Genomic DNA, 15209 nt, shown 5'->3' with positions numbered 1-15209 from the left:
GTTGCCCCAAGCCTGAAACAACAAGGTCCTGCAACCTACAAATGCTGTCTGATTAAATCTCTTCTTTCCTGATTGACCTGCAGCTGAAAGTATGCAAGCCGACATTGTTCACGCCAGGTTTCATCAGCGGGGTTCCCACCAGGCGTGTTTAGCATGGGAAAAGGCTGATAATGGCAAGGGCCCCTTAAAATGGCATTATAGATGCTAATTATTGGTGATTAGGCTCCCGACGACCAGTCCCGCCAGCTGCAGGCGGGACTGATTCGGGTCGGATTGAAATGCCGGGGTGAAAGTCGGACGGGGTGGGGAATCAGGCGGGGGGGGGGCCGCGACCCCCTATTTTTGCGATTTCCCCCCCCCCCATGCCTGAAACCCTGCCTGACGGCTCCAGGAAAATCGACCCCTTAGTTGCAGGAAAATTAATAGCCTCCGTTATAATTTAAGCAGAATACAATTAATTAAGTTGTTGGTGGAATAACATGCTAGTGCTGTTCTATACAGTGGTTGGACACAAATTTGTGTCATTGATTCCTCGCATGGCAAGTTCCCCAACTCTGTCCTGGTAGCCATTGAGTTGAAGCCTCGTGATTTGCCACAGGGAGGGAGGAAAATTGGCAAAACCTGAGCCGCTCTGACGTATCTTGTGTTCGGCAATTAGAGAGTGGCACTGGTAAATACGAGAGAGCAAATCATCAGGACACCCTTCTTGGTATGGAGAGTAATAAATCATAAAAGTTTGGAAATACTAAGATTAAGCCATGAATGTAAATCCATCAATGGAACAATTTTCTTTGCTGTCGACCACAAAATTAACATTGACCATCTCAATTATTTATAAAGCTTTGTAATTATTAATGACTAGAAATATTTACAAAAATGAATAGTTTATATAAATACTGAAACGAGCTACTTAAATTGTTTTTTTTTTACAGGGTTTTTCATATTCGTATGGTACTGTAGGTTAACACAATCATCCAGTACCTCGGCCAGCGAGACATCAAAAACCAGCAAAAGTGCAACTACTAATGAATACAACTGAAATGTCTGCCCATCTACTTCTGAAGCCCAATGGTAAATTTTCATCTTTAGTTCCCTCGTGCAGAGCTTCACACACCAGAAGCACATACAGGGAATTCAGGGCGTGCCCCCCCACCCCCCCAATTACTTTCCATCATGGACAGAAAATGATGTGGCATGTGTGCCTGAATTCCTGATCTGCGCACCTGGCACATGAAGCTCTGGACTGGGAGTGCTAAAGATGGAATGTCACCCATTCCATGGACACAAATATGCCAGTACTGTAAATGATTCCAAACTATGTTAAGGATATTTAAGCTGTGACTGGTGCAGGAGCTGTCAGGCACTGTGCAAGATTGCTAGAATGATATGCTGATAGGGTTATATGAAAATGCAGGGGGAAGGAGACACGTGTGGAGTATAAACGCTGGCATAGACCAGTTGGGCTGAATGGCCTGTTTCTGTGCTGTAGACTCGATGGAATTCTATGTAAGATTGCAGCCTAAACTGTTTTTCTGATAAATCCAGAACCAGCTGGTACAGCTTTTTCTTAAAAGATTTTTATAAATATTTAGAATGCAGAATAGCAAACATACATAAATAGAATCTGCTTTAATCTCCTTTAGGATACAAAATATATTTGACTTATAACTCTGACCTACATACGTGGTCGAATCACTGATTGAGATCATTTTGTATACATACATCTTGCTTTAATTTAAATAGTATTTAATGTCCAATCCTGTTTCTGGCTCACCTCTGTAACTGGGGGACAATGCCCAGATACAACAACAGCTGTTGTGATTACACATCAACTCATGCTGCAACCTTGGTGATATTTTTACTCTGAAGTTTTTATGTGGTTTATATATTTGATGAAAAGAGATGTCATTGCTAGATCTACAGTCACTGACTAGCTGATTTTATGTGGGAGAATCACTATGGTAAAACAATGGTTATATTATTTGACAATGTTTAGAAATTCTTTTGGTTAAAACTTTTCTTGTGTTGTAATTTAATTTAGATTTTTATTTGCGTATTTTTATTTGTGTTAAGAAAATCTGTGTAGCATTCTTAGTTTAATGGAAGATGAGAGACCAGATATGTATGTAGTTAAACCTGGTCACCATTCAATCACCAATCTAAAATCTATTGATGTTTCAAAACAGATTCCAGCTGAGACATTTAGGAATTCAAATGCTATAAAGCAGTGCTACATGTTTGTTCCGAGCAGTTTATTATTTGGTGTGAAACATTGACAATATTTAGCAAAACTATCACAGAACCTTTCATGTGGTTTTATATTGGTGAATTGCATTTTAAGAACTATGAAGTAATTTCTAAAATTTAAATGCTTTATTAGGTTGATTATATTTTTAGGTGCCTATTAAACTTTTAAATTGGTATCATTGCTTTCATTATTTTCAATAGTTGAGTAGATTTCTCATTATAATGTCACCTTGGAATGCTACCCTGAAGCACGGGCCACTATCCTATTGGCCCGATATTTACGGGGAGTTGGGGAGGGTGCGGGTAAGGTGAACATGGCCGAAGAACCTGGCAAGGCCGGGGACACGGAGGTCCTGTCGACATTAATGCCAGGGCATCATTTGCATCTTGTATTTCTGCCTCCCGCCCGGCAGCCAGCAAAATGGACAACCTGGCCGGAGGCCGGGAAGAAACAGTGGCAGGAAGTCTTGGAGATGGTCTGCGACAATTGGGAGTAGGGGATGCAAAATCAGCAAGCAAGAGGAGGGGGAAAGGAAGCTCCAATTGGCAATCGCAAGTGGCGGGGGATGGGGGAGTTGTCAATCGGGGGGAGTGGGGGAGATTGGTGCTGGTAAGGAAGCTCCGGCCAGCAATTGGGAGTGAGGGTGATCGGGAGGCTGAAGATTGGGGCTGGAGGAGGCTGGAGCACTCCTGCTCCTGGCCCACAAGAAGCGCTGAAAGAGCCACTTACCTTGGGGATCCGGTATCTCCTGCCCCTGTTTCACGGCAGAGTTTCCTGTGTCTTGTTTTGCACACTTTGTACAAAAATAATAACTTGCAGGACAACGGAGTATTACAGTTTAACTCTTTTATTAAGCATTAGGTCTGATCTTACTCATAACAGCAGTGGGGAAAAAACATGGCGTTAGGACCCCTAGCCTGGGTCTTCAAAACAATAGGTGCCATTTCCTGCTCTCGCCCTGAACTAGACAATTTCATTCACTTTGCCTCCAATTTCCACCATTCCCTCACCTTCACATGGTCCATCTCTGACTCTTCCCTTCCCTTCCTCGACTTCTCCATCTTCATCTCTGGGGATAGGTTATTGACCAATATTCACTACAAGCCCACTGACTCCCACAGCTACCTGGACTACACTTCCTCCCACCCTGCCTCCTGTAAGGACTCTATTCCATTCTCCCAGTTTCTCCATCTCCGCCGCATCTGCTCCGACGATGCCACCTTCCACACCAGTGCTTCCGACATGTCTTCCTTTTTCCTCAACCGAGGATTCCCCTCTACGGTGGTTGACACGGCCCTCGACCATGTCTGTTCTATCCCCGCATTTCTGCCCTCACCTGGAACCATGAAAGGGTTCCCCTTGTCCTCACCTTTCACCCCACCAGCCTCCACATTCAACGGATCATCCTCCGCCATTTCCGCTACCTCCAAAGTGATCCCAACACCAAACGCATCCTCCCCTCCCCTTTCAGCATTCCGTAGGGACCGCTCCCTCCGAGACACCCTAGTCCACTCCTCTATCACCCCCAGCACCCCTTCCCCTTTGCCTGGCACCTTCCCGTGCAAGCACAGGAGATGTAACACCTGCCCCTATACCTCCCCCCTTCCCACTGTCCAGGGCCCCAAACACCCCTTCCAGGTGAAACAGCGATTTACTTGTACTTCTTGCAATCTACTATACTGTATTCGCTGCTCACGATGCGGTCGCCTCTACATTGGGGAGACCAAACGCAGATTGGGTGACCGCTTTGCGGAACACCTCCGTTCAGTCCGTAAGGGTGACCCCGAGCTTCCAGTCGCCTGTCATTTTAATTCACCACTCCATTCCCACTCGGACCTCACCATTCTTGGCCTCGTGCATTGTTCCACGGAAGCTCAACGTAAACTCGAGGAACAGCACCTCATCTTCCGATTAGGCACTTTACAGCCTTCCGGACTCAATATCGAGTTCAACAATTTCAGATCATATCCTTGGCCCCATTACATTTTTAGTTATATTTTTTATCCACCCCTTTGTTTTGCTTTTTCCCTCCCCCCCCCGCCTTTCCTTTTTTTCTCTCCCACATGGCAGCTGTCTCTCATTCTGCCAGAACATTTCACACCTAATCTGAGCCATCTTTTGTCTCCACTAGTCCTATCACCATCTCGTCTCGTTTTGAATACCCCTTCCTTTCCAGTTTTCAAAAAGGTTTAGATCCGAAACGTCGACTCTAATTTCTCTCCACGGATGTTGCCTGGCCTGCTGAGTTTTTCCAGCATTTTCTGTTGTTATTTCTTCAAAACAAAAGTAGTCCTTACTGATGCCTGCAGGCCAATGACAACTCAGCATGTGATCACATGTGAATATAATAGGCATTCCTTACAGATGTCTGCGGGCCAATGATAATTCAATATGCAAATGTTACATCCCCTTTCTTTTAAAAGAAAAATGTTATGCATTACTTTTAAACCTTTCTTCTACATAATTTTCTCGGTAGCATAAACATATAAGTAAACTCAGCATTTAACTAGCACTGAAAACATCTCAACATTTCAATAACGATGTACAGTTTGTTTTTTAGGGCAGCGATCCGCCTACACCCTTTGATAGTTCACAAGTCAAGGATAACTCTAGGCTTGACCTCTCGTCCCGACCTTGTGTGGTATGGAACTGAGCATGCGCCTGAATCGGTCAACAATTCAGGTTCAGGTTTAGGTTCAGGTAAGTATGATGTGTTTTGTGTATTGCTCTGTTCATCACACTCTGTTGAACTGATCCTCTCGTCGGAATGACAGTGTTGTTCCTTGGTGTTCAGGAGGTGCCTGCGATTGCGGCGGTACACCTGTCCTTCTGGGGTGCAGACGTGATACGATCGCTCAGTGTCAGCTGGCTGGATGACGACTGCTGGCTTCCAGTAGTCATGCTCCTGGATTCTGACGGATTATCCATTGTGCAGCGGCGGCAGTAGTCTAGCTGACCTGTCATAGTACCTCTTTTGGTGTTGCTGTCTCTGTACACGTTTTGCATGCACTTGCTTGCAGCTGACGACCTCTGGCTGCAGCTGCTGGTTGGGGCTTGGAAGGATTGAGCGAAGTCTGCGGCTCATCAACAGCTGTGCTGGTGACTTGAAGTTGTCAACCGGAGTGTTGCGGTACTCAAGGAGACTGATGTAGGGGTCTCTTTTGTCCGCTTTGGCTTTGTCCATGAGTGTTTTTGCAACCTGGACAGTTTTTTCAGCAAGGCCATTTGAGGCTTGATGTGACATGTGTAAAATCCCATGCCTTGGCAAACGACTCAAACTCTTTTGAGTTGTATTGGGGGCCATTGTCTGAGACTAAAGTCTCTACCATGCCATGCCTGGCAAAGGCTGCCTTTAGTTTGTGGATCACAGCTGCAGATGTGGTGCTGTGAAGCTTGTCCAATTCAAAAAATCTGCTGTAGTAATCAACAGTCACTATGTAGTCCTCGTTGTTCCATGTGAACAGATCCGTTGCCGTTACCTGCCAGAGCCTGTGCCTGTCTGGGATACGGTGAGGTATCATGGGCTCTTTGACATTTGATGGGCGGCGTTCTAGGCAAATGGAACATTTTCCGACAATGTCCTCAATGTGTTTGCACATTCCGGGCCAAAACATAATGTCACGTGCTCTTTGTTTGCATTTTTCCATGCCCATATGTCCAGCATGAATTTTTGTCAACATCTCTTCTCTGAGACTGGTAGGAATGATGATTTTCTCCCCTTTGAAAACAATTCTGTTGATTTGTGACAGTTTGTCTCTGTGGTTCCAGAATTCAGATATGCTCTGAGGGCATTTCCTCCTTTCCTCAGGCCATTCTTCATGTATGACTTTGCTCAGCAGTGTGAGTTGTGCATCTTTCTCTGTTCCTGCTTGGATCTCCTTCAGTTTTGAGTCACTCACAGGTAAGCTGTTGTACACCATGTGCACCTGCACATCTGTGCCTTCACAGAGGCTGCTGTCCTGGTAGCTAAGAGACTTTCTGGAGAGCGCGTCTGCGACAGGAATGTCTTTGCCTGGACGGTGAATGATTGTGAAGTCGTACTTCTGTAGCTGAAGGATCATTCTATGTAGCCTTGGTGGGGCTGCGGCTGGTGGTTTCCTCATGATTGACTCGAGGGGCTTGTGGTCGGATTCCACAATGACTTGTTGGCCATAGACGTACTGGTGGAAACGCTTACATCCAAACAGAATTGCATATAGCTCTTTCTCGATTTGAGCATAGTTGATTTCACTGTCTGTGAAAGATCTAGAAGCGTAGCCGATGGGCTTTCCTTCTTGCAGTAATACTGTGCCTAGTCCGTATTTGATGCGTCCACTTGTAGTCTGAGCTCTTTGTTGGGGTTGAAGTAGGCAAGAACTGGTCCTGGTTCTCTGGTGATTAGGCCTTTCATTTTCTGAAATGCTGTGTTATGTTGTTTGTCCCACAGGAACTCATTGGATTGTTTGAGCAACTGACGCATGGGTGCGTTGATTTCGGAGAGGCTTGGGGCAAACTTGGCTAAGTAGTTAACCATGCCTAGTACTGTCTCTAGCTCTGCACGGTTCTTTGGCGGCTCCATCTCCTTGATGGCGGAGATTTTCTCTGGATCCGGCTTAATGCCACCAGTTGAGAGGTGATGCCCAAAATAACTGATCTCGGTGGATCCGATTATGCTTTTTTCGGGGTTGAGCCGAATACCTTTCTCCCGTGATCTTTGTAGCATCGCACGAAGGTTTCTGTCATGTTCCTCTCTATTCCTGCCATAGATGAGGATGTCGTCTACGATTGCGACTACTCCATCGAGGCCTTCATAGGTTTCGTCGATCTTCCACTGGAATTCATCCTGAGCTGAGATAAAACCAAATGGTAAACGTAGAAATCGGTAGCGTTCAAATGGTGTGTTGAACGTTGTTAGCTTCTGTGAGCTTGATAGTCCAGTATCCTGATCGTGCGTCCATTACACTGAATTTACATGCTCCCACTAGCTTGAGTGTGATGTCATCTAGCATTGGTAGAGGATAGTGAGGGCGTTTGATAGCCTTATTCAAATCTCTGGGTCGAGACAGACTCTGAGCTTGCCTGTACGTGGTTTCTCAACCACTACTAACACGTTGACCCACTCTGTCGGTTCTGTTTCCTGGACGATGTTTTCTGTATTCTCCATGCTCTGTAGCTGCTCCTTCAGGTGACTACATAGAGCAAGGAGTATCCTTCTCGGTGGGCAAACCACAGGGGTTGCTGCTGGGTCAAGGTGAATAGTGCATTCACCTGGGAATAGTCCGATTCCTTTGAAAATGTCAGCAAACTCCTCCATGACTGTCTGCTTCTCAACTGGTGCTGGCAATGATAGCACTAGCTTGACGAGGTGTTTTCCGTGGTGCCGGGCTCATTTGCCGGCACTAGCGAGCGGCGATCTCGCTGTTGCAGGCACCTCCCCCTTAAGAGAGGGAGGAAGGCCTGCAGTACCGCAGCCTGCCGCTCCGCAGCGGGTGGCGCTGCGGCACCTAGTGTGCCGATATTCAGTTTCAGCGCCCCAAGCGGGGGCGCCGAAACCCTTGAATAGCGGCCGCCTTCGAGTTGGGGCGCTGAAACTGAATTTCCGGCGGGCGCAAGTGGCTCCGCGCGCAGCGGTACTTTCTGGGCGCGAGTGAGCTGGCTGCCCCAAACTGAATTTCTAGGCCACAGTCTTTTACCAGCAGTTTTAACTCAGTCACGAACTGTTCAAACGACTCACTAGCTCCTTGTACTTTCTCCTGATACTTGTACCTAGCGAATATCATATTTGTCTTGGGCATCACATATGATTCATAATGGTCAAAATAACTTTTCAGTACCTTTGCTTCATCCGCGGTGAGAGACCATGTGTTAAAAATGTCTCTCCCTTTTTCTCCGATCCACAGGAGTAGGTAGCTACATCTTTCTTCCTCCCCGTAGTTTTTCAGTGGACCGAGAACATCAACTCCACGTGTTGCTTGAACTTGCGCCATTCTCCAAGTAAGTTCAAAGACTTCCAATCCATTTGAGGTAAGGGAGCTCCAACGATGTCCATTTCAAATCCCTGTTCTGACACCATGTCTTGTTTTGCACACTTTGTACAAAAATAATAACTTGCCGGACAACGGAGTATTACAGTTTAACTCTATTATTAAGCATTAGGTCTGATCTTGCTCATAACAGCACAGTGGGGAAAAAACATGATGTTAGGACCCCTAGCCTGGGTCTTCAAAACAATAGTAGTCCTTACAGATGCCTGCAGGCCAATGACAACTCAGCATGTGATCACATGTGAATATAATAGGCATTCCTTACAGATGCCTGCGGGCCAATGATAATTCAATATGCAAATGTCACAGAGGAGGCCGAGGCCTGGGGAGCACTCCTGCTCCTGGCCCACAAGGAGCGCTGAAAGAGCCACTTATCTTGGGGATCCGGTATATCCTGCCCCTGTTTCACTGCAGAGTTTCCTGACCCCTGGAAAACCCATGTTGCAGCAGTTAATTTCAAATCAGGCTCCAATTGCTTGTAGGAGCCTGATTTAAATATACAGTATTAATAAATGTCCAGCCTCTCCACGGCGGGACACTTGGACGCACCGATATCAGCTGCCGTATAAATGATGGCGGATACATTAACGACGTGGCTCATGACTCTGGTGTGCAACCCATGCACATGTGGGCAGCATGCAGACAATGAGAGCCATGCCACATGGAACGTGATAGAGCACAGCATTGGCATGCTGAAACACCACCTCCACGGTGAGCAGGAGGAGGGGGGGTGGGGGAAGAGGAAGGGAGGAGGCAACCGAGAAGCCTCTTTCTGGCCGGACTGACTGTGAACATCTCATCCAATTGCAACTGTAACTCAACCCCAATTCCCCATTCACCAACAGTCTCTCACCTTACAAAAGCAAAATACTGCGGATGCTGGAAATCTGAAATAAAAACAGAAAATGCTGGCAATACTCAGTAGGTCAGGCAGCATCTGTGGAGAGAGAAACAGTCAAAGTTTCTGGTCGATGACCTTGCGTCAGAACTAGAAAAAGTTAGAGATGTAACAGATTTTAAGCAAGTGCAGGGGCAGGGAAAGGGGCGGCGGGGATGTGGGGGAAGGTATGCATGTGGGGGAGGGTGTGTGTGTGGGGGAGAGGGGGTGTGTGGGGAGGGGGTGTGTGTGGGGTGGGGGTGTGTGTGGGGAGGGTGTGTGTGGGGTGGGGGTGTGTGTGGGGAGGGTGTGTGTGTGGGGAGGGGGGGTGTGTGGGGAGGGGGGGGTGTGGGGAGGGGGGGGTGTGGGGAGGGGTTGTGTGTGGGGAGGGGGGGTGTGTGGGGAGGGGGGGTGTGTGGGGAGGGGGGGGTGTGGGGAGGGGTTGTGTGTGTGGGGAGGGGGTGTGTGGGGAGGGGGGGGTGTGGGGAGGGGGTGTGTGGGGAGGGGGTGTGTGGGGAGGGGAGGTGTGGGGAGGGGAGGTGTGGGGAGGGGGGTGTGTGGGGAGGGGTTGTGTGTGTGGGGAGGGGGTGTGTGGGGAGGGGAGGTGTGGGGAGGGGGGGTGTGTGGGGAGGGGTTGTGTGTGTGGGGAGGGGTGTGTGGGGAGGGGAGGTGTGGGGAGGGGTGTGTGTGGGGAGGGGGGTGTGTGTGGGGAGGGGTGTGTGTGTGGGGGAGGGTGGTGTGGGGGAGGTGTGTGCGGGGGTGTGGGGGAGGGGTGTGGGGGGGTGCGGGGGGGTGGGGGAGGGGTGTGTGGGGCGGGGGTGTGGGGGGGTGTGATGGAGGGGTGTTGGGGGTGTGTGGGGTGTGTGGGGGAGGGGTGTTGGGGGTGTGTGGGGGTGGGGGTGTGGGGGGTGGTGTGGGGGCGGGGGTGTGGGGGTGTGTGGGGGGGTGTGGGGGAGGGGCGGGGGTGTGGGGAGGGGAGGGTGTGGGGGAGTGGTGTGTGTGGGGGTGTGTGGGGGAAGTGGTGTGTGTGGGGGGGGTGGGGGAAGTGGTGTGTGTGGAGGGGGTGGGGGAAGTGGTGTGTGCGGGGTGGTGGTGGGGGGGTGGGGGAGGGGGGTGTGTGGGGGAGGGGTGTGTGTGGGGGGAGGGGTGCGTGTGGGGGGGTGGAGGAGGGGTGGAGGGGTATGTGTGGGGGGTGGGGTGGGGGGATGGTGGGGGAGGGGTGGGGGTGGGGGGTGTGGGGGAGTGGTGTGTGTGTGGGGGGGAGGGGTGTGCGGGGGTGGGGGGGGTGCGGGGCGGGGGTGTGTGGGGGAAGTGGTGTGTGGGGGTGTGTGGGGGAAGTGGTGTGTGTGTGGGGGTGTGGGGGAGGGGTGGGTGTGTCGGGGAGGGTTGTGTTTGGGGGGTGGGTTGTGTGTGTGGGGAGGGGTGTGTGGGGCGGGGTGTGTGGGGGAGGGGAGTGTGTGGGGGAGGGGAGTGTGTGGGGCGGGGTGTGGGTGGGAGGGGAGTGTGGGGGAGGGGAGTGGAGGGGAGTGTGTGGGGCGGGAGTGTGGGGGGGAGGGGAGTGTGGTGGAGGGGAGTGTGTGGGGCGGGTGGTGGGCAGAGGAAAGAACAAAAGGGAAGGTCTGTGACAGGGTTGAAGGCAGTCCCACACACCCTGTGATTGGGTGGAAGGCAGGAGTGAAGGCAGTCCCACACCTTACCTTCACTCTGTTACTGACCATCACAGCATTCGGTTGGTCACAATGCAAAAATAAAAGCCAACCCAAAATAAACATTCCAAATCAAATTTATAAATCCAAGCATGCCATACTGCATACAAACAGCAACTAATCACCCTTGTGCATTCCCTTAATGCTTGTCTTCCATGTGCCTTTGTCTGTCCTAGTGCTCCTATGCAGTGCTACCCCAGTGGCTGCAGCATGGCTGATGGAAGGCTGCTGACTTTCAGTGGGGGAGACTTCAGATGACCTTGAAGGAAGACTTCGAGCAGCTCTGGGTCTAGAAGGCCCGGCTTCGGACTGCACCATCTCGGCATGTGTGGCAGCAGTTTGGGCTGGCTGGCTGACAGGCAACAGCAAGGGCACTGGTGGAGTGGCAGGACAAATGCTGTCATCCTGAGAGAGGTCATCAGGTCCGTGCTCCACGTAGCGACTGCCACTCCCCCAGGGTGGCGTCCAAGCAATCCTAGTAATCTATTGGAGGACAGATTGCTGGACTGCTGTGACACCCTGCAAGCCCCCTTGAACACTGGTATCTGTAGCCATGAAGGCAGTAAGCTGAGCTTGCTTGAGAGCAGTCTGAGCTTGCATTGCAGCACCCAGACATTGGGGGGCTCCTGCATGTGCTGCAATGGAAGCGGAGACATTGGCTATCAGACGTTGCATCATGGTTGAGTCCACAAGTGTGCTAATGGAGTTGGCCAGTTCCATGCTGGAAAGGATGGATTCCAAGCTCTGCGCAAAGCCTTGTGCCAAGTTGATGTCGGACTCCTCCATGCTCCTTGACATTGCACACAGTCTTTCTGGCTGGTCTGCCAATGCACCAAGCATTTCATTGTGCATACCCATCAGCCTTCTTCTGTAGCCTGCCCCATTGAAGTGCTCATCTGAGTCCTCTGCAGCAGAACTGCTGTGCGACCTTGCCCTCCGGGGAGCTTGCACCTGCACTACCCTTGCCCCCTGCTGTGGCTGCAGGCCACTCGTGCCTGGTGTCTCACCATGTGCAAATCCTGCCTGTAAGCTATCCTCTAAATTATACGCAGTGCCAGTATCTGAGCTGGTGGTTGTGAGTATGAAATCGAGTGAAGGTGTTTGTTCATCATCACTGTCTTATTGCTATTTCACCACTGCCTGGCTAGATTGCAGTTCTTGGGTATTTGAAAGGAGAAAGGCAGAAAGGTAGGGTTGTGGTGAGGGGAGGGATGGGGAAAGTAAGATGTGCTTGCTTACACCATCGGCAGTTTCTAAATCAAAAGAGATTGTGGTGTGAGGGGAAGTGTGATGTGAGGAGGAGGATTAGGTATGAGGATACCATTACATTCTATGGTTTCAGCCCCACTGCTGTCCACAGCTTCAGAAATAACCGCTCCAATGATGGTGAGCGCCATCTCTTCCATCAGGGTAAGGACATGCAGCAGCACCTGTCCCCTGCCAGTTACCTCCTGCTGCCTCCGGTTGTGCACCACTTTGTCCTGCAAGAGAGAGGGAGGTGTGTCTGTTTGGGAGATGTGGCTGTCAGTTTTGAATAGCTGGCAGTGTGTGCAAGCTGTGAGATGTGGGTGTGAGGTTTGCAGCAGTGTGAGGGTGAGATGAAGTTATAAATATTAGGTATGAATTTTGATTGAGAGAGATTGTTGGTAGGTGAGTGATGGGGGTGTGGTGCATTGAGCAGTTGGTGGGATATGGCATTTAAAGATAGATTCACTGACCTTGACCAGTCGTGTGAGGTCATTGAACTTTTGGCGGAACTGCATTCAGGTCCTCGGGGCTTGATTCCTGACCTCTTCCACCTAGAAGGACAAGGGCAGCAGGCGCATGGGAACACCATCACCTCCAAGTTCCCCTCCAAGTCACACACCACCTTGACTTGGAAATACATCACCATTTCTTCATCATTACTGGGTCAAAATCCTGGAACTCTGTCCCTAACAGCACTGTGGGAGTACCTTCACCACATGGACTGCAGTGGTTCAAGAAGGCAGCTCACCACCACCTTCTCAAGGGTAATTAGGAATGGGTAATAAATGCTGGCCTTGCCAGCAACACCCACGTCCCAGAAAATAATTTTTAAAAATACTGACCAAGGCACCAGTGTAGGGTTCTCAAAATTCGCACATTCCCCAAAGTTATGGATAAAGGGACCCTGTATGGACAAATTATGAAAAGACAGGGCACTCAAAATGGCTTCTGCAACCTCGTGACTAAAAGTACAGGATTTTAAAAGCAAGGCTCTGCAAACAGGCAGGCACCTTTTTTTCAAGCCTGGAACAAAACTTAAAATGCATAGAATCACAGAAACCCCACAGTGCAGATAGAGGCCATTTCGGCCCATCGAGCCTGCACCGACACATATCCCACCCAATCCCCGTAACCCCTACACCAACACATTTCCCACCCTATCCCTGTAACCCCACGTATTTAATCCCCCTAACACTAAGGGTCAATTTATCATAGCCAATCAACCTAACCCGCACATCTTTGGACTGTGGGAGGAAACCGGAGCACCCGGAGAAAACCCACGCAAACACGGGGAGAATGTGCAAACTCCACACAGACAGTCGCCCAAGGCCAGATTCGAACCCGGGTCTCTGGCGCTGTGAGACAACAGTGCTAACCACTATGCCACCGTGGGGCCAGACAGTTAAAGCAAACACAGAATATGCATTCCATTCACCTTGAAACAGATCAGGTTAGAATGGGCCTCAATCAAGGCCATCAGGTTTCTGCATATTTAATCGGTAACAGCTCACAGAAGCCATCGAGTCAGAAAACCCGATTAAGTTTCATACATAACCAACAGCCAGGACATCGAAACCATTAAAACACAGAGACAATCATTTCAGGAGTCGTTAAAGTAAATGGCTGTAATCAGTTTAAACAAGCCCGCCAAAAGTTAGACAAAGGACTGACCTGATTTGGCGCGCAGTAAGGAATGAAGAATCGGGTATAATTGTAGGCTCATCGGTAATGATCTCTCTCTTGTTCTGGCCTCTTATCGTTTGGCTTTTGGCCTGCTGCATCTCGTTCTCGTGCCCTGGCCTCGTGGCGGGCTCTGTTCTCGCTCCCCGCGCCGCTCAACACCAAGGACGGCCATTATTACATCGAGGGCCCAACGCGGGAGGAGAACGAGATCCAAGTTCGAAACCACACAGGACACACAGGCCACAAACGGGCAGGCGAGATGAGACGAGACAAAGAATACGGTAAACCGATAAGAGCAGAGAAGGGCAGTGAAAGACGCGTTGGGGAACAAATGCCTAGTTATAAGCTGGCGTTTGGTGAATAAGTTGGGGTTGCATGCATGGACAGTAAAACCCCAATTTAAGAATATGCTGGTGTTCGAAGAATGGGTAGCAAAATCAAGACAAACGGCCTAGTTATAAGCTGGCGTTTGTCACATGGACAGTAAAAGCCCAGTTGAAGAATAAGCTGGTGGTCCAAGCATGGATAGCAAAATCATTAGATGGTAAAGACCGCCAACTGACCCCCGACCGCAGCAATACCGTCAGCGACCGCCCGAAGGAGAAGAAGGCCCATCACGACGAAGTACTCGACGAAGACATTAACGGAGAAAAAGGGAGGGTGCTTTTGCACAAACAGCTTCAGCGCCGCGCCCTGTGACCACGTGGCGATGGGATACCCCAAAGGACAGAAAGAGCAGACCTCAAACCCTACCATCTAAAGCAACAGGTTTTGAATTGGTGAGCATGAATTCCTGGCCCCTCATAGCTTAATCTAGTTAGGTATAGGGGGTGGGATAAGGATAAGGGGATTTTTAATGTATTTGTTTCCCTCGATGTGCCGTGTGTTCCCCATTCCCATATAAGTGTATTAACTGCTTTATGCCTGTAACTATACCAGTAATTCTCAGTAGTATTGTGTTCTATTCAGCCTTTTAATAAAATTTGGTTTTCTTGCACCAAACCACTTGTCTACTCGATTTTTCTGTATCGCCGCCTGTACCTAAGTCCAGTGTCTAGAACCCAGGGGGTGTGGAGTGATTCGAACCACTCAGAGACAGTCAGGGGCAGAGCTGACTGGGCACACACGCCAAAACCCCCTACACCGTGGAGCTGGGGGGTGGGGGCAGAACAGAAAGGTTGTAGTTACAGGAGATTCAATAATTAGGGGGATAGACAGCATCATCTTCAGTCATGATTGAGAGTTACAAAGGCTTTATTACCTACCTGGTGCCAGGGTAAGGGATATCTCAAAGCAGCTGTAAAGGAACCTAGAAAGGGAGGGTGTTGTGGTCCATGTCGTGACCAGCGACATAGGAAAGAACAGAGAGGAGGTCCTGCTAAAAGAGTATCAGGAGCTATGAACTAAATTAAAAAGCAGGACTC

General features: G+C 49.6%; 2 protein-coding genes across 2 annotated transcripts in view; one reads left to right on the top strand and one right to left on the bottom strand.

Moving 5' to 3' along the window:
• LOC147116324 (adhesion G protein-coupled receptor G2-like) overlaps positions 1 to 1039 on the top strand; it is a 159977-nt gene extending 158938 nt beyond the window's left edge. Inside the window, exon 15 of the mRNA XM_085989550.1 lies at positions 933 to 1039. Within this exon, the coding sequence (XP_085845676.1) occupies positions 933 to 1039 (107 nt within the window). The remainder of the gene's footprint in view (positions 1 to 932) is intronic.
• Positions 1 to 15209, bottom strand: part of LOC147116322 (adhesion G protein-coupled receptor G5-like) — a 793199-nt gene that overhangs the window by 391717 nt on the left and 386273 nt on the right. The gene's annotated exons all lie outside the window — the stretch shown is intronic.

The sequence above is a fragment of the Somniosus microcephalus genome, chromosome 6 (genome assembly GCF_052327205.1).
Source record: "Somniosus microcephalus isolate GS21.2 chromosome 6, FLI_Smic_1.0, whole genome shotgun sequence".
NCBI lineage: Eukaryota > Metazoa > Chordata > Chondrichthyes > Squaliformes > Somniosidae > Somniosus > Somniosus microcephalus.
This window is presented reverse-complemented; position numbering and strand designations above follow the sequence as displayed.